General features: G+C 45.1%; 1 protein-coding gene across 1 annotated transcript in view; it reads left to right on the top strand.

Annotated features, from left to right (window-relative positions):
- Positions 1-26,320, top strand: part of GPR149 (G protein-coupled receptor 149) — a 57,925-nt gene extending 31,605 nt beyond the window's left edge. Inside the window, exon 4 of the mRNA XM_069973901.1 lies at positions 24,841-26,320. Within this exon, the coding sequence (XP_069830002.1) occupies positions 24,841-25,410 (570 nt within the window). The 3' untranslated portion in view covers positions 25,411-26,320. The remainder of the gene's footprint in view (positions 1-24,840) is intronic.
- Positions 26,321-26,560: the final 240 nt, after the last annotated feature.

The following is a 26,560-nucleotide window of genomic DNA, read 5'->3' as shown; positions in this document are numbered from 1 at the left end:
CCACAGTGCCTACCCTGATGTTACACACATATTTCCAATACCTTATGTTTTTAGAAACACTCTGCTGCTATACTTAAAGGGGTATTCTCACCTCAACTGACAAAGTAAAACTTTTAGGGTTCATCAAGTTAAAGAGACTCTGTCAGTAGCTTTATGGTGTCCTATCTAAGGGTAGCATAAACAACTGACAGAGAAACTGAACAGTATGATGTATCACTTACATTGTTCTGTGCAGCTGATCTGTAGAGATCCTCCTGAATAACGTGGACAATAAGTAGTCCTCTCCATTATGTGCATGAGCCCAGTAGTCCTCAATATTCATGAGAAGCAGAAAACTCCACCCACCAGCTCCTGATTGGCAGTTATCTATTCATGCTGTGTATAGGAGGTCAACTGTCAATCAGCAGCTGAAGGGGGGGGGGGAGGGGTGTGGCAAGAATCCTATTCTCCTGTGTATTAGGAGAACGGCTGAACAGAATGATGTAAGTAATACGCCGATCTGTTCAGCATTTCTGTCAGCATAAACCTAGTGACAGATTCTCTTTAAATATTTTTGCAAATACAATTATTTAAAGGGGTAGTGCGGTGCTACAAATGTATTCACTAAATAACACACATTACAAAGTTATACAACTTTGTAATGTGTGTTATGTAAGTGAATTCCCGCCTTCCCCGTGTTTCCCCCACCCCCAGAAGTGTGATGCATTATACTCACCGAGTTACTTTCAACCCCAGCCACCATCTTGGGATGATCATGTCATCTTCAGGAGGCCGGCCGGACCGCTCCAGCCCTCCCCTCATGCCGACCCCTCTCTGGCGCGTCATCAGCTGCTCAGCTCAGCCAATCGTGGCTGAACAGCTGATGACGCTCTGGAGGGGGGCCGGCAGAAGGGATGGCTGGAGCGGTCAGGCCGGCCTCCTGAAGATGACGTGATCATCCCAAGATGGCGGACAGGGTCGACAGTAACTCGGTGAGTATAATGCACCACACTTCCGGGGGTGGGGGAAACACGGGGAAGGGGGGCATTCACTTACATAACACACATTACAAAGTTGTATAACTTTGTAATGTGGGTTATTTAGTGAATAAATGTGTAGCACCGCACTACCCCTTTAACAAACTAGCCTTCTTCTTCTTATATGCTGCTCTTTCCCTTCCATTGTGGACAGCTCACTGTCTAGATTACCGACCACTACTCTGCTCTAAAAGCAGTGGTCTGGCTGGTGTATATATAGCTATAATGTAAATGGAAAGAGATATACTGTATATATGCATTGTAATATATATACTGTATCTTTATATAGACCAGCCAGACTTACTATTTTTTGAGCAGTGTGGTGGTCTGTAACTCACACAATGAGCTGTCAGCAATGAGAAGGAATGAGCAGCATAGCAGCAAAGAGACGGAAGCAAGTTTGCTAAATTTTATTATTATTTATTTGTTTTTAAAGCACCCTTGATTCCAGAATGCTATGAAAGAGACAGGGGCGACAAACAGGAACATAACAAGATCAAAACACATTACATGAATAAGGTAAATGGCAGACTGGCACATGAGGAAAGAGGGCCCTGCCCGCAAGGGCTTACAATCCATGAGGTAAGGGGCGAGAGACAGGAGGTAAAGTGCAGCCAGTCACAGTGTGATGCAGAATTATTGTAGGTTGTAGCCTAGTTTCAAGAGATGGGTTTCCAGGTTAATTTTGAAGGTCTTGATGGTGGATGAGAGACAGATGTGTCGGGGTAGAGAGCTCCAAAGTATGGGGGAGGCTCAGGAAAAATCTTGGACCAGATTTGTGAGGTACGGCCAAGGATGAGCACAAAAGGAAACAGTTGAAGTATTGAAGGTAGTGTGACGGACGGTAGCCGGATATTAGAGATATACAAAGGGGACAGGTTGTGGATGGCCTTGTATGTCATGGTCATCAATTTAAAATGGATACATTGGGCAATGGGGAGCCAGTAAAGCATTGACAAAGGGGAAAGGCAGAGGAAAAGCAAGGGGGAAAGGTGCATAAGTCGGGCAACAGAGTTAAGGATAGATTGAGGGGGAGCAAAGGTGTTAGGTGGAAGGCCAGAAAGGAGGTCAGGGTTGAGAAAAGAGCAGATTTGGGAAATGTTTTTGAGGTGAAGGTGGCAGGAAGTGGTCAGGGATTAAATGTGCAGTTGAAAAGAAAGGTTGGAGTCAAAGGTGACCCCAAGGCAGAAGACCTGGGGACAGGGGACAGAGTGCAGTCATTAAATGTGATTGTCTTGGGGCGACCAACATTGAGGAGAGGAGGTGGTGTGGGAGTAGGAGACATTAAAATGTGGTTAGAAAGGTGAGAGGAGATCCAGGAGAGGGCTAAGCTAGTGACACCAAGGGATGAAAGAATTTGTAGGAGGAGGGAATGGTCAACTATATCAAAGGCAGATGACAGGTCAAGAAGGAGCACAGACTGGCACAAGGCTTTGGCAGTTAGCAGGTCATTGGGCACAGAAGCCAGATTGTAGGGGGTTAAAGAGTGAGTTGGATATAAAGTGGGAGGACAGTTCATGGTAGACATGTTATTCTAGAAGTTTTGAGGCAGAGGGTAAAGTGGACACCTCATTAGTTTATTTTGCCTGTAAAAAACCCATTAAGCAGGCTGACATTACGGGCTGTATTACACGGCCTGATGACTAATATAAGCTTACTGAGCCTATTATATGGCTTGATAATCATGCAGCAAGGGCTGTATATACATCGTTAGCGATGTCCGTGCCACCCTTGCCTTAAAGAGGATGTACCACCGGCCTACCTCCAGTGCTTGAACACCGGCTGGTTCCGGTGCATAGAACGGCACCGTGCACGGGAACCGGGCCAGAGTCCGAAAAACGGACCGTGGCACCGATTTCCCCGTGATAGCGCCAATTGATCAGTGGGTTTAGCTTAAAGAGGATGTACCTGGTGGTACATCCTCTTTAAGTATAAAATAATATACTTTATACATACTGTACGTATCCACACTCCCAGGTGTTCTTCTAGCTTCTGCCAGCTCTCCGCAGCCACCAAGGGGTCTCTAAAGTGACAGGCTGCTCAGTCATCAGTGGCCGAGATGGGACAGAGCCGCAGCCAGTGATTGGCTGAGCGGCCTGTAACTTCAGAGGCTGGCTTAAAAGGTTCCAATGGTTGCTGCGGGGAGCTGGCAGAAGCAAGTAGGACACTAGGGAGTGTGGACAGGTATGTATAAAGTTTATTATTTTTTACAAATATTCATCAGTCGTTGCTATTACACGTAGTGATGTGCACTTGGCGGCCAGTAATTTTTAGCCTGGGTTACACAAAGTGATAATCTGCTGAATTGGTCTGATTCGGCAGATTATCGCTCCGTGTAATAAAGCCCTAACACTAAGGAAGTTCTGCCAAGGGACAAAGAGCATGATGTTTTTTCCATGTACAAAAATGTCCTTAGTAGCACTGGATTATGCTAAAAAACATGAACTAAGCAGTCATGTGTTCAGGGAATCGGCGCCCAGCTTTCTCTGACTCTAGAAAGGCAAATCTGCTCAGATAACAAGTGAATGACAAATAATATTCAGAAAGCTGAAACCCTCTTTCCAATCTCCAGCACTCAGATGATGTATAATAAATGAAACAAAGGAAAAGTGCAGCTCTAGAACACAATGACACATCCAATTCATCGCGTGATCTGACGCCAGGCGGATTCATGTGGTAATTCTCTATTTATACCAAGGTGGCTTCTGAGCTAGAAAATAGCTTTTCAGATTTGGCACAAGATGAAGTCTGATTGGACTGGAATCAGTCAATTCTTTTCTCACGGGGACATCTCTTCACTAAGTGCCAGAAAACTAATATACACTATAACAAATAACCCTCTTTATCATATTTTTCTTATGGTTATAAAATCCAAGCGCTGACTTTTCTGTCTGAGGAGATAGCAGAAAATGAATTGACTCTCTAATTCTAAATTTTAAAGACTTTAGCATGAATAAAGGACAACACTTTTAATAAAGGGGGGTTCTGGGTTTAGCAAATTTAGCAATTTTGCACAATATAATTGTAGTATAGATTGAAAGGCCTTGACTTTTTATTTCTCACCCAATATGTTTGTACCCCTATTTCAATACTATAGCATGTTGGGCAGGAATCTGGAGTTTTGAGGTTGCTAGTACATTATAGCAAGTACTCTCCAGAAAGTCTGGAGATCTTGTCACAAGATGGCGGACAGGGTCGACACAGATCAGGTGAGTATAGAGCACTACACTTCTGGGTCTAGCGTGGGTGGTGGGAAACACGGGGAGGGGGGCCATTCACTAACATAACATACATTACAAAGTTGTATAACTTTGTATTGTGTGTTATTTAGTGAATAATTGTTTAGCTCCGCCCTACCCCTTTAAGCCAAAGCCAGGAATGGATTAGAAAAGAGGAGAAATCCCAGTGTTTCCTTTTATGACCTGTTCTCTGTTTATAGTCTGTTCCTGGTTTCGGCTTCAAAAATCTGTCAGATAAATCTGCCTGTGTAAATGCACCATTAGGCTATGTTCACACTACGTACGTGAGTCCGGCCGGGTCACGGAACGGCCGGTCTCAGCCCGGATCATCACGGCCGGTACTTAAGTACCGGCCGGATGATCTTTCCTCCGTGGAGCTCTGATGCGGGCGCAGCCGCTCGCTTCACTGTGTGAACTGCCAGGTCCTTCTGCGGGCGGAATTTATTGAATTCCGTCCGCAAATAATGGACCTGTCAGTTGTTTGCGGCGCCGTATGTGAACCGGCCGGAGCGTATACGATGTGTGTACGCTCCGGCTGGGATCCCATAGCAAATAATGCTATGTTCCACCCCGCAAATCTACGGCTGTAGTTCTGCGGCGAGAACTACGGCCGTGGATTTACGTAGTGTGAACATAGCCTTAGTCAGTGAATGAATGAATAAATAAAATAAGTAAATCAAATCAATTAATCAATGCATCCTGTTGAAAAGTACTGTTTTTTGTTGTTGTTTTTTTTTTTTTTTCAAGAAAAGAGTACCCTTAGAGGCTAGATTCACACATAGTAAAATGAAAACTAAATTCAACCATAATTTTTATTTAAAACAAAACAATGTGTACACAGATTGTTTGCAAAAAAAGTTTGTATTTTGCTAAAGTAGGTCATAAATAATAAGCATATTCATTATTTTGACAGTCATAATCAATTACGGACAGTATTCCTTATGGTGTGTGCACTGCTGGGCAATTTCCCATTAACTTTGATAGAGCGCATTATTTTACTATGTTCATACACATATGAGACCGGGGTAACAGAACGGCCGGTCTCTGAAAAGATGTGGGTGCATCCGTGCGCGTAATAGGGCCCTTACCTGCCCATGTGTACCTAGAATCTAAGGTATAGTAATAGAAGACTCTGTAGAAGACTCTTTTCATGCAAAAGTGTTCAACAGTTTATTTACAGCGTGCAAAGGAATAGGCCAGGTATGTATACATTTATCACCACACTAGTGAATACAGAATTATTAGTTTTGTTGGGCGACTGATGACGTTTCGACCCTGCCAGGATCTTTTGCAACGTTGCAGCAAAGCAGTGTGTTCAGGAGTGCTCCTGGCGCTCTCCTGGTGTGTCTCAAGTGCTGTGTGCTTGAGAGGCACCAGGAGAGCGCCAGGAGCACTCCTGAACACACTGCCTTGCTGCGACGTTGAAAAAGACCCTGGCAGGGTCGAAACGTCATCAGTCGCCCAACAAAACTAATAATTCTGTATTCACTAGTGTGGTGATAAATGTTGTGTACATACCTGGCCTATTCCTTTGCACGCTGTAAATAAACTGTTGAACACTTTTCCATGAAAAGAGTGCTACGGAGTCTTCTGTTACTATATATTGGGGCGAAAACCCATCCGTAGAAGCACCTACCATCTATACCCGTTGTGCACCCCTACCTCTACCTATATACCTAGAATCTAAGGGCTGTATTAGACAGCCCAATCACTATAGTAAACAAGCGCTGTAGGACCTGCAATCATTTACTGAGCCTATTACATTATATATTGTACACATTGTATACTATATATATATATAGTTAGTGATGTCCGTGCAGCCCTTGCTTTAAAAGTGTAATAAAGTTCATACATTACCTCTCCATGCTCCCTGTTGAAGCTGGTGGAGCTTCAAAGCTGGTCTCTGAAGTGACAGGCGGCTAAGCCAATCACTGGTCGCAGTGGTCCCATCCCCACATAGCAATGCGTGCTGCCAGGTGATGATTTTAGGTCAGCACCAAAAGACATTATCACCCAATGATCATTGACTTATGACTACATTACATGGAGAGCCGAATCGGCCTGAAAGTAAAGGGCCCTAATTACTGCCCCCGGCCTGACACGTCTATATACCTGTTGATAAAAAAGCTTACATGCCAGGTTATTACAGACAGATTTTGATATACTATAAGTATTATAGTAAAGTCCCCTATTTGAACTAAAAAAATTATACTGTTTATTTAAAGAAAATAGTGTTAACAGTAAAAAGAAAATACTAAAGACACTATTTTTTTTCATAAATAACGTTATTTTGCAAAGATGATTTTACAAAATACTATATACTAAAAATACTTATACTGTAGCCAAATTTTTAGCCCCAAAGCAAAGGGGAAAATACAGGCAATTTTATGTTTATTTATCTTCTACTTCATTTGACATATAGGAAACCTAGGCTTTTAAAGCAAACAGAGTTTACGGGAATACTTAGCTTGAGTGAAATAAATTGGTTGCATTTGTTGAATCCTATCCCGGGGTTATCTAACCATAGTGGCTCAGATGGCTGCATTCTCACCTATGCTGACCTGTGCAGTAGGAAATCAGGACGCTGCCTTAATGATGTGAGAGGCACATTAGCCAAGTGTGCTGGAGGAGGTAAAAGATGACGTTTTCACACGGCTGCAATAAAAGGTCAGAGTAACACTGAAACATAAATCCTATCAATGTATATGGAAAACATCATTTTTGTGATTCATTGAGTCATACTGTACTTTAAAGGGAAATATTGTCACAGCAGGTAACCATTGTTGTGCGGACCTGTCAGACCAATCGAGTTTGGGAACATCCTCCGAACCAGAATGTTTAGCATTCGGTTTTCGATTTTTAATCAGTTTTCCCCTCTACAGGCTCCATCTTCTGTTTTTAGTTGTCCCTGGTTTACACTAGCTGCTGCAATGCCTCCTATACACTGCTCACATATAAGAGGAGATCTATATCTCTATAGCAAAACCTCAAAGGCAACCACAGCATAGAGGACGATATAGAGAAGTACTCAGAAGTCTAAGCTGTCAATTACTACCATGAGAAATAACACAGTCCTCCGCTGTCTCTCTGTGTCACATTTTACCTTCTTCTTGTTGTGGAGACCCCTCTACTTCCCTCTCCATAGTTTCTTCCCTCTCCATAGTTTTTTATAGATCATATTAGTTTTATCACATGGCAAACGGCATGTAAACAAAACTTACCTGAAACTTGAAAAATAGCTATTTTTAAATTTCACCAGCCAATTAATTTTTTTAAATTTCACAGCGTATTTTATAGAAAGTCGGACCAGAAGAAAGATAGCAGCAGCACTCACCGATCATACAAAAAGGTGCTTTATTTCAGGTCAGGTGCAGACTTAGATAAGGTGCAGTCCATTAAACAGAACTACGTTCGTTCCGCGCTCCTGCCCTGCTTGGGCTGAGCACTGCTGGGTGAAGGACCTGCCGTCATTCCCAACTTGGATCATAGTTCCATGTGAGTGTCACAGAGTGCCACTTGACTATCTCTTTTTGGATAGACCACTATTTATTTCTCTGCAATTTGTGGAAAATGAGCTATAATTGAATCCACAATTGCATCCATGTCCATTGTTTTTACTGATGTATCACATCACCCCAGTTTATTCCACTATGTTCTCAGATGTAGAAGAGCTCAATGAGTCCCCCCTCCAGGATTCTATGTCACTTGCAAGCTGTGTCCCCATCCCCACATGCTGCTACTCCTACCCCCCTGACCTGCCAGTGCATCCCCACAGATCAGTCTCCCCAGACCTGGCAGAGTATCTCTACAGATGAGCACCCCCCTGGACGGGGCAGAGCATTCCCATATATGTGCACCCCCACCCCCAGACCCAGAAGCACAGCCACACAGAGGATCTCAGGTCTCAGCTGATCCCCCAGAATTCGTTTTACCGACTTCCCAGGTAATGTCACATGTCTGAGAGCGGGGCAGGGTGCTCTTGTATGGGGATGCTCTGCCAGCTCTGGGAGGGACTCATCTGTAGGGTAACTCTGCCAGGTTGGGAAGCTCATCTGTGGGGATGCTCTGCCGGGTTGCGGGGGGGGGGGGAGGATTATCTGTGGGGGTGCGCTGCCAAGTTGGGGGGAGAAGAGCTGCATGTGGGGATGCAGGTTACAGTTGGGTACGTGACATGACAGGTCTGGGATGTTTCTTTTTTATAGATTCATCCATGAAATCAGTGAAAGATATGGATCCCATAGACTTCGATTGAGCAGTTCAAACTGTGATGCACCTCCGCACTAGGTCATGTCATATTTTTTTGCAGTACGGATCGAGGCATGGAACGTCTAAATAGATCCATAAAGTTCAGTGGGCCCTAAAGTTGTCAGTGAGAGGGAATCCACGATCACAGACAACTTTACGGGACGTGTGAATAAAACCTCAAGGGGTTAAGCTCCTGCATAAACTTCTCATATTTTTATGCTTTAGGACCATTTCCCTTTTAAATGGATTTGCTCCCGTGCTGCTGTCCTAGGTCACATGTCATCATGTACTACCGAATACAGGAAGTAAAGGGGGGGCAACCAGACTAGCATTGCAGAAATAAGTAAACATTGGTAGTGTGGCCTCCCTGCAGCATCTAGTAATGTAAGCTGTACATTTATGGGTGACAATTAGCATCTTAACACTTACCCATATGTCTGAATAGGTTTTTTTTTCACCTATAAACACAATGTGACATGCTTTTATGTAATGCTGAATGCTGGGATATTGATGGGCTCTATTCTCCAGTTCTATAATTTACATGCTGTGTACATTTTTGGAATTTATAGGTGTGCAGGGCTTTTAGCGAATTATGTGATTATCTTCCCTGACATATTTCTCTTGTGATTCTCTGTTGCTAAGATTGCTCTTCATTGTGTTAAATCCTATGTCTTCAGTGAAGAGTGTGTTATTTCAAAGTAAATAATAACCATCTGGCTTCAAGTGGCCTGAGCATATGCATCCTTTGAAAAGTCTGCCTTGGAGGCTTTTACTACTGGGGACTCTATAGGCTTAATGCTTGCAATTTTATGTGTTCATACAAACATACTTATGATTAGACTAAGATTGCAAAGCCTGTAACATGGATATGTTGTGTGTATCTGTTCCCTGCATAAAACGTAAGTAGGCAATAGTGATGAAGCTATTGTTTATCCGTCCGTAAAAGAAAGGATAAAAAGTGCTGCCACTCAGCATCCAAGAATCGCTTGTTATTTCTATATACCGTATTTTCCGGTGTATGAGACAACTGGGCATATAAGAAGACCCCTGACTTTTAAAAAGATTTTCAGGGGTTCGTCTTAAAAGCCGGAAAATGTTACCCCCTGCTTGACCACAGCAGGGTTTACCAGCTGGAGCCCTGCTGCGGTCAGGCAGCGGTTAAGTTAGGCGGCAGAAACCCCAGGTGAGGCAGAAACACCAACACCACCACCCGACTCCCCCTGGCTGCAGGGCCCCCACTGAAAAAAAATAAAAAAATAAACTCACCTGTCACCCTGCAGGGCCCCCACTGAAAAACAAACAAACATCGAACTCACCTGTCACCCGTTCCCAGCAGCTCCTCCGGGCAGCCGTGTGTCTCCCCTCATGTTCCCGGACTAAATTATCCAACGATGTGCATTTTATATACTATAAGCATAGCTTATTTTACCTGTGTTAGCCTGTTTTACCTGTGTTAGCCTATTATGAATTGAAGCCTATTTTCTGTGTAGTGACTTATCATTGCAGCTGTCTTCTTTAAATGGCAGATAATGTATTCCTGTTATAGTAACAACTGAACTTTTAGCCTAGGAACTAAGAGCAATGTACCTAAGTGAAAATCGCACTAATGCATCTCTAAGGGGTTAGGGGAAAATTATGGAATCACCAAAGTGAATGTTATCGTTTGGTGACACACAAGCTGCCGCAACCTGACAAGTGCTATGATTTCTGGCTGTACACCAGGTGTTGCGGCCAAAGTCACCAATTAGCCCTAACCTAATAGCAGACTTTGTAAAAAAAAATATATATATATATATATGTATATAGCACAGACACATGAAAGGAAATTATTTTAATTAATTGCATATGTTTTTTAAGAGCATGTAGATAAAATAGAGCGAAATATGCAATCATTATCTAAATTCAGCAAAAGTACAAATTTAATCGACAGTTAAAAATGAAAGTTTTTAGAGACCTTGCCAAGCTGTGGGACTAATTGAACAAAAACAATTGTCAGCAGAAACAATGGAAAGGAATATAAAACTCCTTCCAGATGGAAATCCAACAAAGAATGCAGAAAAAGATGTTGGTTATTCCGTCAGCTGCATGGAAACTTTGGAGCAAGAATAAACCCACAACGATGCATGGATTTTTTTGTGACTGCTTGGTCAGAGTAGCAACCACTTGTAGGTCGCAATGATCCCTTTCACTTGAATAAGAGGTGCAACCAGGCAGTGCAATACACTATGGTATCGGGAGTAGCAACAGGGAATCATTGTCTAGTCCCTGCCTAGTACTACATCACAACAAAGGGCAAGAAGAAGAGCATCAGCTTTAAGGGGCTACTCTGGGCCTTTATATTTTTTTAGATATTGCTTCCCTTATATAGAAAATAAATTGTCCTGCTTCAATCAGTGATCGGCTGAGTGGGCCGCCACTGTTGAGACAAATCCGTCTTGGAAGTGGTGGCGGGAGCGTTCAGCGGGGAACACAGAGATACCACAGGAGGACCCCAGGGGAGCTTGGTGAGTTAAGAATAGGCTCTTATTTTTTTATATATAAGGACAGAAATATACAAAAAAAAAAAATTAATAGGTAGAATACTCCTTTAAAGTTTATGCACACAATCTCCCAATTATATGAAACCATAATTGAACCCCTATAAAAATTTATGGCCCTGGCTTAAGTCTTCGATTTCACAAAGAGACGCACATCTTTTCTAGCCTGTGCTTTGCAGTATCACAGAACCATTTTTCCCAAGAAGCGTTGCCAAAATAGGGGGCAATACTGAGCACCATGCACACCATTCCTATGGCTCTGTAATTTAGAGGTAGTGTTTAGAGATGAGCGAACCTCGAGCATGCTCGAGTCCATCCGAACCCGAACATTCGGTATTTGATTAGCTGGGGCTGCTGAAGTTGGATAAAGCTCTAAGGTTGTCTGGAAAACATGGATACAGCCAATGACTATATCCATGTTTTCCACATAGCCTTAGAGCTTTATCCAACTTCAGCAGCCACCGCTAATCAAATACCGAACGTTCGGGCTTGGATGGATTCGAGCATGCTTGAGGTTCGCTCATCTCTAGTAGTGTTATAGAGATGCAATTTTCTTTTGTAAACTCTAGTAAATTTTGTTTTGTAAAGTTCTTTCTTAGAACTTTAGAACTTTTTATTCTTTCTTTAAAGAAGAATTAATTATGAGATTTGGTACACTAGTAGTGGCCACAGTCCCAATAACATGCAGGTCAGTGCGGTGGTCAAGTTGACTTCAGTTCATACAGTGCTGTTTTCCCTACACGAAAAGCCAACCTTCCGGTCCTCAGTCCGTGATCGTTTGCAAAGCTATTATGTCTTATGAGTTTTTCATCTAAAATGATGTTTTTAAAGTGAGTCATAAGCACACACTGAAAGCAATGACCTGAGAATACAGTTTAGCAACTCATTAGGAAACACTGACATAATTGCTGACACAAATGAAGGTTTTCTATTTAATCATTTCTTTAGACCATTTGTGTAAAGTCTTAGATGAAAGAGTGATGTAACCTTTATTCTATTATTTTTTTCCCCTGTTTTTCGGGTATTATTAAAAGTGTTATTTTAAAGCTGGCGTTCTAAAAAAAAAAAAAAAAAAGGTGTGTATTGTGTGAAAGCTTGCTTAAAAGCTTGACTTTTCAACGGATAAGAAAAAAAAATCTGTTTTCTGTGAAGACTAGTAAAATCTAAAAATTATTAATGAAAATGTAAGAGGCAGAGATGTTATTAATAATAAAAGAGAATGGAAAATGAGGGTCACGTATGTTTCAAGGATTGCTGAAAGCATCAGCACTGTAAAAAAATGTAACATGCACGCTGCTTTGCAAAATTGATGTCTGGCTAGAGGCAAGTCAAATTCAAGTAAATCTTCGGAATATGGTGTGTGAACTAGACCGCATATTTACCATGTAACTAAAGATATTTATTTAGAAATCACCGCTTATAGCATTTGACTCTCAATCCCAAGGACACGGATACAGGTTAAATATGCTACATGATGTCCACCAGAATTAAGTCATCCCAGTCCACCATTGTGGGGCCTCCCGCTCTAGGGACAGCATATATTTAAAGGGGTTGTCCATCCAGGATCAGTGGCATAGAGCGTCGCTCAGTGGCATAGAAGCGGCGGCAGTAGACTGCCGCTATCCGTTATGGGCTGTCTGGATGCGGCCTCCCCTGCACTTACCTGCTCGCTGCCCCGCGGCGGCAGCGAGCAGGAAACAAGTAGCAAACTCATTTGCTCCTCCAGTCGCCCCGCGTAATAGGGGCTTTACTGATTGATTAACCCTTAGGCGACCCTGGATGTACCCGTACGTCCAGGGCTGCCTCCCCGCGCTCTGAATCGCTGCGGTCCCTGGTGCCGCTCGTACCCCGGGACCGCGGGTATTAGCGGGCACGGTCCGATCGCCGTGCCCTCTAATACAGTAATCGGATGCAGCTGTCAAAGTTGACAGCTACATCCGATTACCGAATGCAGCCGTTCCCTGGTGACTAGTGGGGAGTATCGCTCCTCCGGGACGTTGTCCCGGAGGAGCGATCCACACATCTTACCCCTTCCGGGGTCAGCGCCGTAATGGCACTGATCCCGGCTCGGCACTCGATTGCTTCCGGCTGCAGCAGCCGGAAGCAATCAATGTGCCTATCTCATGGATCTGTGCTGCATATCTAGAAGGAGGGCTTCTAGTATAAGTGTAAAAGTACAAACAAAAGTGTTGTTATTAGTAAAAAGCCCCCTCCATTAAAAAAAGTCAGAATCACCCCCCTTTTCCCATGTTATAAATAAACAAATAAATAAATAAACAAACATGTTTGGTATCGCCGTGTGCGTAATCGCCCGAACTATTAATTTATCCCACTCCCAATCTCGTACAGTAAATGGCGTAAGCGCAAATAAATGCAAAAAACAAAGTGCAAAATTGCGCATTTTTGGTCGCATTAAATCCAGAAAAATTGCAATAAAAAGCGATCAAAAAGTTGTATATGCGCAATCAAGGTACCGATAGAAAGAACACATCATGGCGCAAAAAATGACACCTCACACAGCCCCATAGACCAAAGGATAAAAGCGCTATAAGCATGGGAATGGAGTGATTTTAAGGAACATATTTATGTTAACAATGGTTTGAATTTTTTACCGGTCATCAGATACAATGAAAGTTATACATGTTACATATCGTCGTAATCGTAACAACTTGAGGAACATATGTAACAAGTTAGTTTTACTCCAGGCCGAACTGTGTAGAAACGAAAACCCCCAAATAAAAGAAATGCGTTTTTTTTTTCAATTTCACCACACTTTGAATTTTTTTCTGGTTTCGCAGTGTACTTTATGAAAAAATTCAGCCTGTCATTGCAAACTACAATTAGTGACGCAAAAAATAAAGGCTCATGTGGGTCTCTAGGTGGAAATATGCAAGTGCTATGGTCTTTTAAGCACAAGGAGGAAAAAACGAAAATGCATAAATTGAAATTGGCTTGGTCCTCTAAGGGTTAAAGAGACTCCACCATGATCAAGCCCATAGAAAAAAATATAGATATATATTGTATACCAGGGGCCAAAAATTAATGAAACATATCTAGAAAAAAAAGACACTGTTATTAGTAATAAATTAAAGCTTAACTACCCCCCATGCCCAGAAGGCCCCCCAAATCATCTGGGAATATCCCAAAAAGAGTCACTCTTGGGGGAGGTTTCAGGATTGTCCTACCAAAATTGGGGATATTGGCAGATATCCTAAAGGTGAGCAGCCAGTTATTTATGTCAGACAATTTTAAAAAATCAGTTAATAAATGGGACAATGTCAGAGACTTATAAACACTACCAGAAAAACTGACTTTGTTGCCCATACTAACCAATCATAGTGCAGCTGTATTTCCTTTAGTGCTCTTAATAAGTGAAAGCTGCACTCTGACGGGCTGTTATGGATAACAAAGACATTTTTTCTGTTATTTTTCATAGTTTGAGCTGCATTACAGCTCAGTACAACCATATACAGAAATATCCTATACCTTGTCGGAAAATACATACTTCATAGTTTTGTAACATCTAGCAATATTTGAGCTTGTTAAAAGTTAATGCAGAGATAAATGTGACCTGTAAGTGAAAATTGTGTCCTACTTTCTGAAGGACATAATAGCTGAGAGCTATTCCAGACAGACTGTCTTATTGATTGAGAGTAAGCGAAAAACACTGTAGTGACATAATACTGCTGTTTGCCATAATAGTCCAATAGTGTATTCTACAGCATATGATATGATCTATTTACTGTACAAGAGCTTAGAAGCCACATAGCCAGCATAGACATTATAGAGTCTATGTCTAACCTTCCATCAATCAAAATGTATGTTTTCCAGAACATGAAGGCGACAGAATGGTAGAAAATAGGTTTGCAAATAGTCTTGATTAAAATATCCTTTTGTCTACAGCTCCTAGGCAAGGTTATGTATTTCATGGGTGGATTTAGGGGGGCAATGGCAGTGATAGTTCACCCTAGACCAGCTTCATTTTCTATTGCATCAGTGTCCTCAGGACACTAATCCAGTTGAAAGCCATGTTTAGATGCTGTATAACAGCGGTCGTTATGTGACACGGCCTTGTCACACAACGACTATTGTCAGTGAAGTTAACCCCAGCCGGTACTGCAGTACCGACTGGATGAACATCATTTCTTTTTGATTAGAATGTGGGAGCATTCGGGTGTGCTCACATTCCAATTAACCATAAAAGACAATGTAAAGTACGGCCGGAGCTGTACTTTACATTGTCTGCTCATTCTATTTTGTCCGGCCGCTATTCAATGAACAGTGGCTGCACAAAATAGGCATGTGATTTTTTTTCTGTGCGGTCCCATGTAATCCCAGCAGGAGTGTATACAGTGTGTATACACTCCAACCAGGATTCCATAGTAGTGAATGCAATCGGCCACTGTGATTAAACAACAGCCATTGTTTATTCTAAAAACTGTGTGTGAACGATGCCAAAAACTGTGACAGTGCAAAGGTCCAGTGATTCCCTCAGGTCTCATTAGCTATGTGTATTTTGGCCAGGTTTGTGGTCAAAATACTGTGTAGACCATGCCTTAAGGTAATTGAAAAAATGATGTTAGGTGATATTCTAAATTCTAATTCAGTCACTGGGAAAAGTAGTTTCAAGGAGGGCACCAATGCGAAGGACTCTCTTTTCCTAAAGTAAGTTGGCTTCTGTATCAAGGTAGTTTCAAATGTAGCCATCTCAATTTGAAGAGTTTACAAACTGCAAAATGAAATAAAAAAGGCCATAAAATAGGTAAAAATTCTGGCATTTTTTAAAGTCTCAAATTCTATAGAAGAAAAGCATCAGTCAGTGTACACAGTGTATTAAAAAAACTGCATGTCCATAGACAAATTACCAGATTTTTAAAAAATGGCCACTTTTTGTTTCAATTTATCAGTGTGAACCCAGCCTTAGATATGTTCTCAGCGGATTTCAATCATTGTAAAATCTGTAGCAAAATTCTGCACCAAAATCAAGAATGAAATGCATATAACACATGGATTTTATTAAAGGAGAAGTCTGGTGAAAAATTTTTATTAAAGTATTGTATTGCCCCCCAAAAGTTATACAAATCATCAATATACACTTATTACAGGAAATGCTTATAAAGTGCTTTTTTTCCTGCACTTACTACTGCATCAAGGCTTCACTTCCTGGATAACATGGTGATGTCATGGCCCGACCCCCAGAGCTGTGGCTGCTGGAGAGGATGATGACAGGGGGACACTGAGGGACTGTCATGGCCGCGGCGGCGTCCCGTGCTCCGGGACGCCGCCGCAACCGCCATCCAGCTCAGGCAGCCGCCGGGGTCCTGGTGCAGGGACCCGGCGCTGCTGTCTGTTCGGCCCCGGGGGGCGCCTCACCTCGTCCCGCTCCTCCTTCCGTCTGTGCCGGCCGGCGCGCGCGTCCCCGCCTCCTAGGGCGCGCGCGCGCCGGCTGTCTCAGATTTAAAGGGCCAGTCCACCCCTAATTGGTAGTTGCACCCAATCACTCCCTATAAATCCCAGCATGCCCTGTCCCCTGTGTTGGAGCCTCTACATGCTTCCCATAGCGTTTGGCCCAGCTCCCTGTTGTTCCTGATACCTGTCCGCTACCTGGTCCCTAGTCCTTGTTCCTGTTTCCTGTCCGCTACCCAGTCCCTACTCCTAGTCCCTGGTTCCTGCTTCCCGTCTCTCTGCTGTTCCTGTGTTCAGCCTGTCACCTGCGGTACGCTTTCACGCCACTGTCAGTACCTGCTCCTGTTACGCCTCGCCTGCCGTCACCAGCAACCAAGCCAGGGGTAGCGACCTGGGGGTCGCCTGCCGCAGCAAGTCCATCCCGCCTTGCGGCGGGCTCTGGTGAAAACCAGCGGCCCCTTAGACTCCGCTCCCTGGTGAGGTTTGTGCCATCGCTGGTGCCGGTCCAGTGGATCCACTACTCCGGGCGTTACAGTAGGCTCCAACCATGGATCCCGGCGAGGTGCCTGATCTCCGTGACGTCGCTAGAGTGGTCGCTCAACAGGCTCAACAGATCCAGCAGCAGTCGCAGCAAATCCAGCAATTGACTGCCGCCCTACAGCAGCATACTACAGGCCAGCGCCCACCACCACCTGCAACCACTTCGGGACTCCGATTGGCCCTCCCGAATAAATATGGAGGTGATCCCAAGTTGTGCAGGGGATTCCTGACTCAATGCACAATGCATATTGAACTGTTGAGTAGTCAGTTTCCCACCGCGCGCTCTAAAGTGGCCTTTATCATCAGCCTATTGGAGGGTAGAGCTCTGGCCTGGGCCACGCCACTGTGGGACCGTGATGATCCTGTTGCTGCCAATCTCCGGGCCTTCCTGGCCGAGTTTCGCTCCGTCTTTGAGGAACCTGCCCGTGCCACCTCAGCCGAGACTGCTCTTCTCAACCTCTCACAAGGGAGCTCCTCTGTCGGTGACTACGCCATCCAGTTCCGCACCCTGGCAGCTGAATTGGACTGGAATGAGGCCGCCCTAATGGCCACCTTCAAGAAGGGACTATCCAGCAGAGTGAAAGACGTACTCTCCGCCCGCGATCTTCCTCCTTCTCTAAACGATCTTATCCTACTGGCTACCAGAGTCGACAACCGGTTTTCCGAGAGAGAGGAGGAGGTCCGGCAGGAACGACGACTGAGCCTGCCCCGTCGCCTTCCTCGACTGGCACCGGTGTTCCAGAGTCCCGTTGCTCCCATACTCCAGTCGCCTCCAGAAGTCCCTATGCAGGTGGAACGCGCTCGCCTGACGACTGATGAGAGAGCCCGCCGCATGGAGCTGAATCTCTGTCTCTATTGCGGTGGTGCAGATCACTACCGGCAGAGATGTCCCCAACGTCCTCAGCGTCCGGGAAACGCTCGCACCTAGGTCCGGTGGGAGAGGCCTCCCTAGGTGTGAATGCCACCTCTCCAAGGTTGACTATACCCGTCTCCATCCAGACACCTACTGGGCAAGTTTTCCAGACTTCTGCCCTCATCGACTCTGGCTCTGCTGGCAGTTTCATCTCTGCTTCTTTGGTCCAAAGATGGCGGCTACCCGTGATCCAGCTAGCCCAACCCCGGTCTATCTCTTCGGTTACGGATGAGATTCTTACCGAAACTGTGCACTGCCAGACGGCACCCCTAGCCCTCCGGGTGGGCGCCTTACATCAGGAGAGGATTTCCTTCTATGTGTTGAGCCATTCCTCCTCTAACATCCTGCTGGGCCTACCTTGGCTGCAATTTCATGCCCCTAAGCTGGACTGGAGAACTGGGGAGGTTCTCAGCTGGGGCCAGGACTGTCATAACCGGTGTCTGAGATCTCCTCAACCCAAGTGCTCTACGAGGCCTCCTGCTAATGACAAGCCTCTAGCCGGTCTACCAGAGGACTACCAAGATTTCGGTGATGTTTTCTCGGCCAAGGAGGCGGACTCTCTACCACCCCATCGGGTCTATGATTGCCCTATAGACCTTCTTCCCGGGGCATCTCCTCCACGTGGTCGGGTATACCCTCTCTCTGTGCCCGAGACTGAAGCCATGTCCTCCTACATCCGGGAGCACTTACAAAAGGGCTTTATTCGTAAATCCACGTCTCCCGCTGGCGCAGGTTTCTTCTTTGTCCAGAAGAAGGACGGTTCCCTTCGCCCATGCATAGACTACCGGGGCTTGAATAAGGTGACTGTTAAGAACCGCTATCCTCTTCCACTTATTCCTGAACTATTCGACCGTCTTCGTGGAGCTAAGATCTTCTCCAAGCTGGATCTCAGGGGAGCGTATAACTTGATCCGTATTCGTAAAGGAGACGAATGGAAGACCGCTTTCAACACCAGAGATGGGCACTACGAATACCTAGTCATGCCATTCGGCCTATGTAATGCTCCAGCGGTCTTCCAGGAATTCGTGAACGACATCTTCCGAGACCTCCTCTATGTCTGCGTCATTGTCTATTTGGACGACATTTTGGTCTTCTCCCCGGATCAACAGACTCATGTGGCACAAGTGCGTCAGGTCCTCCGAAGACTACGGGCCAACCATTTATATGCCAAGCTTGAAAAGTGTGTTTTCCATCAGCGCAGTCTTCCATTTCTTGGCTATATCGTCTCCGACCAGGGTCTACAAATGGACCCGGCCAAGCTCTCAGCTGTCCTCCAATGGCCACGCCCTGTGGGACTTAGAGCAATCCAGCGTTTCCTTGGATTCGCCAACTATTATCGGCAATTCATCCCTCACTTTTCTACCCTGGTCGCACCCATCGTGGCTCTCACTAAAAAGAAGGCGGACCCCAGACGTTGGCCTCCAGAGGCCGAACAAGCCTTCAATAGCCTCAAGTCTGCCTTTGCCTCTGCTCCAGCCCTAGTCCGCCCGGATGTCTCCAGGCAGTTTTCTCTCGAGGTCGATGCTTCTTCTGTGGGCGCAGGAGCCGTTCTCTCGCAAAGGGACACAACAGGCAAGACCAGAACCTGCGGGTTCTTTTCCAGGACTTTCTCCCCTGCCGAGAGGAACTATACTATTGGGGACCGTGAACTCCTGGCCATTAAGTTGGCACTGGAGGAGTGGCGTCATCTACTAGAGGGGGCTAAACACCCCGTTAACATCTACACGGACCACAAGAACCTCCTCTACCTCCAGTCGGCTCAACGCCTCAATCCCCGGCAGGCCAGGTGGTCTCTCTTCTTCTCTCGGTTCAACTTTACCATCCATTTTCGTCCAGCCGAGAGGAACCTAAAGGCCGATGCATTATCCCGAGCATCCGATGTCATGGGGCAAGAGGAATCTCCTCGTCACATAATACCTCCCGACCGCCTAGTACCAGTTGCTTCTTCTGCTCTGCAGGGACTGCCCCCCGGGAAGACTTATGTGCGCCCCGCGCTTCGTAGACGCATCTTGAAGTGGGGGCATTCCTCTTTGGTGGCCGGGCATCCAGGAACTCAAAAGACTGGGCAATTGATCTCCCGTCACTACTGGTGGCCCAATCTCCTCCAGGATGTCAAGGATTTTGTGGCTTCCTGTGCAGTCTGTGCCAGGAATAAGTCTCCCCGTCAAAGACCTGCCGGCCTACTTTTGCCCTTGCCAGTCCCGGACCATCCCTGGCACCACATTGGGATGGATTTCATCACCGACCTACCACCATCTGCGGGCAATACTGTTATTTGGGTGGTGACGGACCGCTTCTCTAAAATGGCTCACTTCGTGGCTCTTCCTGGCCTACCCTCTGCTCCTCGTCTGGCTCAGTTGTTCTTCCGACACATCTTCCGCCTGCATGGACTTCCTCTTCACATTGTGTCCGACCGAGGCTCTCAATTTGTCTCTAAGTTTTGGCGTGCCCTCTGCTCACAGCTCCAAGTAAAGCTGGACTTCTCTTCAGCCTACCATCCCCAGTCTAACGGGCAAGTGGAGAGAGTCAATCAGATCCTGGGTAACTACCTACGGCATTTTGTGTCCAGCCGCCAAGACAACTGGTCCGACCTCCTTCCTTGGGCGGAATTCTCCTATAACCATCTGGACTCGAGTTCCACAGGCAAGTCTCCTTTCTATGTGGTCTACGGGCATCATCCTCGTCCTCCTCTGCCTCTCTCTCCATCCTCTGGGGTCCCAGCCGTGGAGGAGCTGTTATCTGACCTGCAGTCGATCTGGGAACAAACTCGACAGTCCTTACTCAAAGCCTCAGAACGCATGAAGGACCAGGCTGATAAGAAGAGGAGACCTGCCACAAATTTTCGTCCAGGTGACAAAGTCTGGCTCTCGGCCAAATATGTTCGACTCAAGATTCCCAGCTACAAGTTGGGTCCCCGATTCCTTGGTCCTTTTTCGGTGCTGAAACGCATAAACCCTGTCACCTACAAGCTCCGCCTGCCCCCTACGATGCGGATTCCGAACGCCTTCCATGTCTCCCTCTTGAAGCCTGTGGTCCTCAACCGGTTCTCCGATCAGTCTCCGTTCTCTGTTCCACAAGCCGTCTCAGACGACGTCTACGTTGTTAAAGATATCCTGGCCATGAAAACTGTCAGAGGGAGACGTTTCTTCCTGGTGGACTGGAGAGGATTTGGTCCGGAGGAGAGGTCCTGGGAACCCGAGGCTAACATCCTGGATAAAGATCTCATCAAGGGGTTCCTGCAGGCAAGAAAGAGGGGGAGGCCAAAGGGGGGGGGGGTACTGTCATGGCCGCGGCGGCGTCCCGTGCTCCGGGACGCCGCCGCAACCGCCATCCAGCTCAGGCAGCCGCCGGGGTCCTGGTGCAGGGACCCGGCGCTGCTGTCTGTTCGGCCTCGGGAGGCGCCTCACCTCGTCCCGCTCCTCCTTCCGTCTGTGCCGGCCGGCGCGCGCGTCCCCGCCCCCTCGGGCGCGCGCGCGCCGGCTGTCTCAGATTTAAAGGGCCAGTCCACCCCTAATTGGTAGTTGCACCCAATCACTCCCTATAAATCCCAGCATGCCCTGTCCCCTGTGTTGGAGCCTCTACATGCTTCCCATAGCGTTTGGCCCAGCTCCCTGTTGTTCCTGATACCTGTCCGCTACCTGGTCCCTAGTCCTTGTTCCTGTTTCCTGTCCGCTACCCAGTCCCTACTCCTAGTCCCTGGTTCCTGCTTCCCGTCTCTCTGCTGTTCCTGTGTTCAGCCTGTCACCTGCGGTACGCTTTCACGCCACTGTCAGTACCTGCTCCTGTTACGCCTCGCCTGCCGTCACCAGCAACCAAGCCAGGGGTAGCGACCTGGGGGTCGCCTGCCGCAGCAAGTCCATCCCGCCTTGCGGCGGGCTCTGGTGAAAACCAGCGGCCCCTTAGACTCCGCTCCCTGGTGAGGTTTGTGCCATCGCTGGTGCCGGTCCAGTGGATCCACTACTCCGGGCGTTACAGGGACACAGGGCACTGAAGGGACATCCTCTGCCATCCTCTGCATCCCTCTGCCATCATCCTCTCCAGCAGCCACAGCCCGCACAGCTCTGGGAGTCGGATCGTGACATCACCATTTTATCCAGGAAGTGACATCACCATGTTATCCAGGAAGTGAAGCCTTGAAGCAGTACTAAGGGCAGAGAAAAAAGCACTTTATAAGCATTTCTGTAATAAATGTATATTTGTGATCTGTATAACCTTTTGGGGGCAATACAATACTTTCATAAAAATTTTCGCCGGACTTCTCCTTTAAGGATTTTGGTCAACACTATTAGGCCAGTTACACAGTGCTCACACTGTTCTGAATACTGTGTATAAATCCTGTATAACAACTTCTTCAATGACGGTCATAGCTTCCTGTCATGTATAGTATCTTGCTTAATGAGAGTCAACACCATTCAGACATTGCACATTGAATGTATGATTCATCATGTCTGGCTTTGTCATTATGATTACATCATCAGAATTGGGTTAACCCAAGGGACAGAAAAAAGAAAATATATCTCTAGCCCGCATTTCAGTATGATGAGTGAATTTTCACTTTTTCGTTCAAAACAGCAATTAAATGTGATGTATATGTTAATGTACTGCACCTTTACTTCTTAAAGTGACCCAGATTGCCGCCTAATCATCAAGCAATTTAGAGGCATGCAAAATGCATCTGCCTCGTTGCTGGACTGTAAAATCAAGAATCACCCTTAAAAGTTTCCTTTTCTGGTTTCCCTGGGTCCAATAGTAGGGCAGAAAAAAATGACCAGCAATCAGTGCAAGGAGATGCATACATGCATATAGCAATAATAAAAGTAACAAGGGCAAGATGGAAACTTACTAGTGTTGAACTTGATGCTCGGTCAAGCACAGTGCTGAATCAAGCATTGGGGTGCTCAATTGAGCACCCTCAATAACTGATGGGATATACAAAAATTGGGGGGGAAAAATGCAATAGGTTACCAAGGCACCCCCCGCTCTTCTAAACAGGGGGCACCTAGTTAAATGCTCAAGTCTCCCGTTGACTTCAATGGAGTTTGTTACTCGAGATGAGCACTCGAGCATTGAAAAATGCCTGACTCAAATAATAAAAACTCAAACATTTGTATGCCCGTGCAATACTAAAATGGCCATTTATGGGCAGAAGCTTTCAGGAAGGAGTGTAGATTTTTTTCATCAGATTTTTCAAATTATCTATTATTATACATTAATAACAGAAATCTGTCATCAATTTCATGCTGCCCGAGCTATGGCCAGCTTGAAACACTGACAGACTCCCTTATTACAATAGTCTAGGAACCATTCTCAAGAAATACAGCAGGTTCGGAGAAATAAAACCAGCTAGGCTCAGGGCTCCATATGATCAGGGGGCCTTCAGCAGTTTCCCCCTGTCCTGGCAGCCTTACTTAAGAGATCTGTGAATAAACACTGACAGTCCACACTCTTCCACATTTCAGAGTATATCGTAGATCACTGTAATAATGAAGGCTAACCCTTATTCATGTTGCCCATGTACCATGTAGCAGCATGTAACTAGTAACAGGTATGGCTATGTTCCTACACAGGTACCTGCTCGGTGGTTCAGCTGTTTATGACTTACAAAACTACCCAAAATAATGTGTGAGCAAAGACTTTTTGTGTTCATATAAGGTTTTTTTTCTGAAATGTATTTTCCTATAAAACAGATTCAATTAACACATAAATATCATTCATTTTATACTTCGCTTATGTAACTGCTATTAAAGACTGTACTGTCAAAAATTTTACTGCGCAAGAAAAGCAATGCACATAGCTCCCCCTACAGCCTTTCAAGGTGAACAGCAATCCTGGAAAGAACAGCATTCCAGACTCCTAATACTCTTGTAGAAATGAACACAACTTAAGCATGCTCAAGTCCGATTGTTGGGCATTTGAATACCAATGTGCTATGCCTATTAGGACCTCAGTGAGGTCATCAGCTAATGGTATAGGGCTGAGACTGCGGTCTTGGTCATGATTTTATATTTGTGTTCTATGTTTTTTTGCACTTTTCTAAACACTGCATGAACATGGCTCTACTTCTTCTGCTCTGCTGATTGATTTATCTGCCACACCGGCCTCTTCCCTGCTGAGTTCCCTCCCTGTGTCTGTTTCTGCATATGTCAGGTCCAATCATGTCCTGGACCAGGTCCCTGGATCTCCTATAAAGTGTATCAGTACCCTGATATCCATGCTGGCTGTTAGATTAGTTTTTCTAGCATGCAATCTTCTCCATATCATTTCCTATATTGTTACCTAACTTTCCTTGACTTTGGCTACGTTACCTGACTATTCTCTTGGATCCTGTATTTGTACCTTGTTGTCCGTTTGGTTTGACCTCGTCTGTTGACTACCCCTTGTATCAAAGTTTGTCTTGTCCTTGTTGTGTGTAATCACCTTATTGCATGTAGAGACCATCTCTGTGGTTGTTCACAGTTGCCTAGGACTGTTGACTCAAGTAGGCAGAGTAAGCTGGTGGAACCAGATTAAGGCTTACTGTCTGTGTACTTCCGCACCTTTTCTCAGGCTACCCAACTTATGGTTATATCACAATGACTGAAAAAGTCGGATGCAGCTTTAGGGAGCCCTGGAAAACATGAACACAATCTATAATGTTCCTCTAGAACTGATAGAGAGCCCAGTAAAGCTGAAGCTGTAAAATGACTTTTATCTCATGCTAAAGGCAGCAACCATTGTAAAGCAACTTTATAACTTATAGGAAAGAAAGGTATTGTACAGTTAACTGCAACTTATCCATTAAAATGAACTGTATCAACAAGGCCATAGAGCAGTATATCCGTCTCATATATGGGCTAGACATAAATGTTTTTATCATCTAGATTAAGACCATGTAAGTGTCAATGAACCATAAAATTTTTTATGAATTTGTGCCAAATAGTAATAAAATCTGTTATCTTTTACAGCGTTTTGGAGGAGCATTGGCCATACCACTGTGTGCTTTCCAAGGGACGGTATCCCTTCAAGCGCCAACTGGAAAAACACTTTCCTTGTCTACCTACGAAGTGAGCAGTGAAGGTCAAAAAATTACACCAACATCTAAGAAGATCGAAGTGTACCGGTCCAAAAGTGTGGGTCACGAGCCAAGCAAGGAAGACTCTCCCACCCAGTTTCCAGATACCAATGTGAAGATACATCTTGAGGTTCTAGAAATTTGTGACAACGAAGAAGCTATGGACACTGTATCTATTATCAGCAATATAAGTCAATCTTCTACTCAAGCGCGTTCTCCTTCTCTGCGTTATTCTCGCAAGGAGAACCGATTTGTCTCTTGTGACCTTGGAGAAAGCGCCTCTTATTCTCTGTTCATTCCAACCAATAATCCAGACAGTGACATAAATATTTCTATTCCAGATACTGTAGAAGCTCACCGTCAGAACAGTAAACAGCTGAATGTGGAGAGAGACAGCTACCAAGAGGAAATCCAACTGCTGAACAAAGCCTATAGGAAGCGGGAGGGGGATAGGGACAGTTAAATCTCTTCTCACATTGCGTTTACCATGATCCAGAAGAGACAAAGAGACAAAATTAGTGTTCCTTTGACCTCCATCTGGCCGGTATACTGCTTTTAAGATGGGAGCCTATGGGTGATGAATGGCACTTTATTAAAAGTATACATTGACATTTTCCATCAAGAAATCCTCAAAGTAGAAAGTACAGACAGCGTGAAAGAGCGTAAGACTGACACATCCTCAGAATATTAACTTACCTGTACTTCTGTGTTTACACCGATTTGTCTAGTTAATGGAACGGCTGAATGTCTTCATTGTTTTGTACCTCTTTTGTTTCTTGCAGTACAATACAAAAGCTTCAAAATGTCGGGTGTTATTTAAAACTATATATCACTATGTTAAAAGTTTAGCATAAAAATTAGAAAAGTTTTGTGCCATTAATAAAGAAAACGGATGACTGTATATATATCTACTGCCAATGTGCTGTATAGAACAGAAACATTAGATTTGGTGAGAGACACTCTTAAGCTGATTTGCCAGTTATTTTGAATTGGACGATGGGTAGATACATATCACCAGGAACATCCCACAAAACCTGTTTTTTTGGGGATGCAGTCCCTATTCACAACATTTTGGCCTTTGTTGCTCAGATCCTTCCACTTGCCCTCGTCAGGTTCCAAAGTTTTTCACAATGTTAAGCCTCCTTCACACATCCATTGTCCCGTTGATAGCCACGGACTCACAGTTATGGTCAGAACCACTGATGTGCATTAGCAGCTATTCGCAGCTGCATTCAAGATAGGGAATCTGAGCTGCAAATGTGGGCCGTGTAATGGTTCGCCATTTTTTTTGTGACACGAATCCCAACCCCAACACATATTTGTAGCATGTATGGATGTGTATATGGGGCCACAGAAATTACAACAATCTGCCTTAGCCGCGGACCGCCATGACCGCTGCCGCGATACATTGGCAGTGACAGTATTAAATATGAATATTAAAAAGCAGGGGTATATCTGCCCAGCATTAAACTCCGCCGACGAGTCCTTGGTTGGTACAGACCTGAGCCATAGGACTGAGTGACAACACTAGATCCCGCTGTGACTTCTATCCCTCACTGCCAATACAAACAGTATACTAAGAATAAGTTACAATTACCAATATATACACCCCA

Source organism: Dendropsophus ebraccatus, chromosome 6 (genome assembly GCF_027789765.1).
Source record: "Dendropsophus ebraccatus isolate aDenEbr1 chromosome 6, aDenEbr1.pat, whole genome shotgun sequence".
Lineage (NCBI taxonomy): Eukaryota > Metazoa > Chordata > Amphibia > Anura > Hylidae > Dendropsophus > Dendropsophus ebraccatus.
The sequence above is the reverse complement of the archived record's forward strand: the minus strand, read 5'-3'. Positions and strand labels throughout refer to the sequence as shown.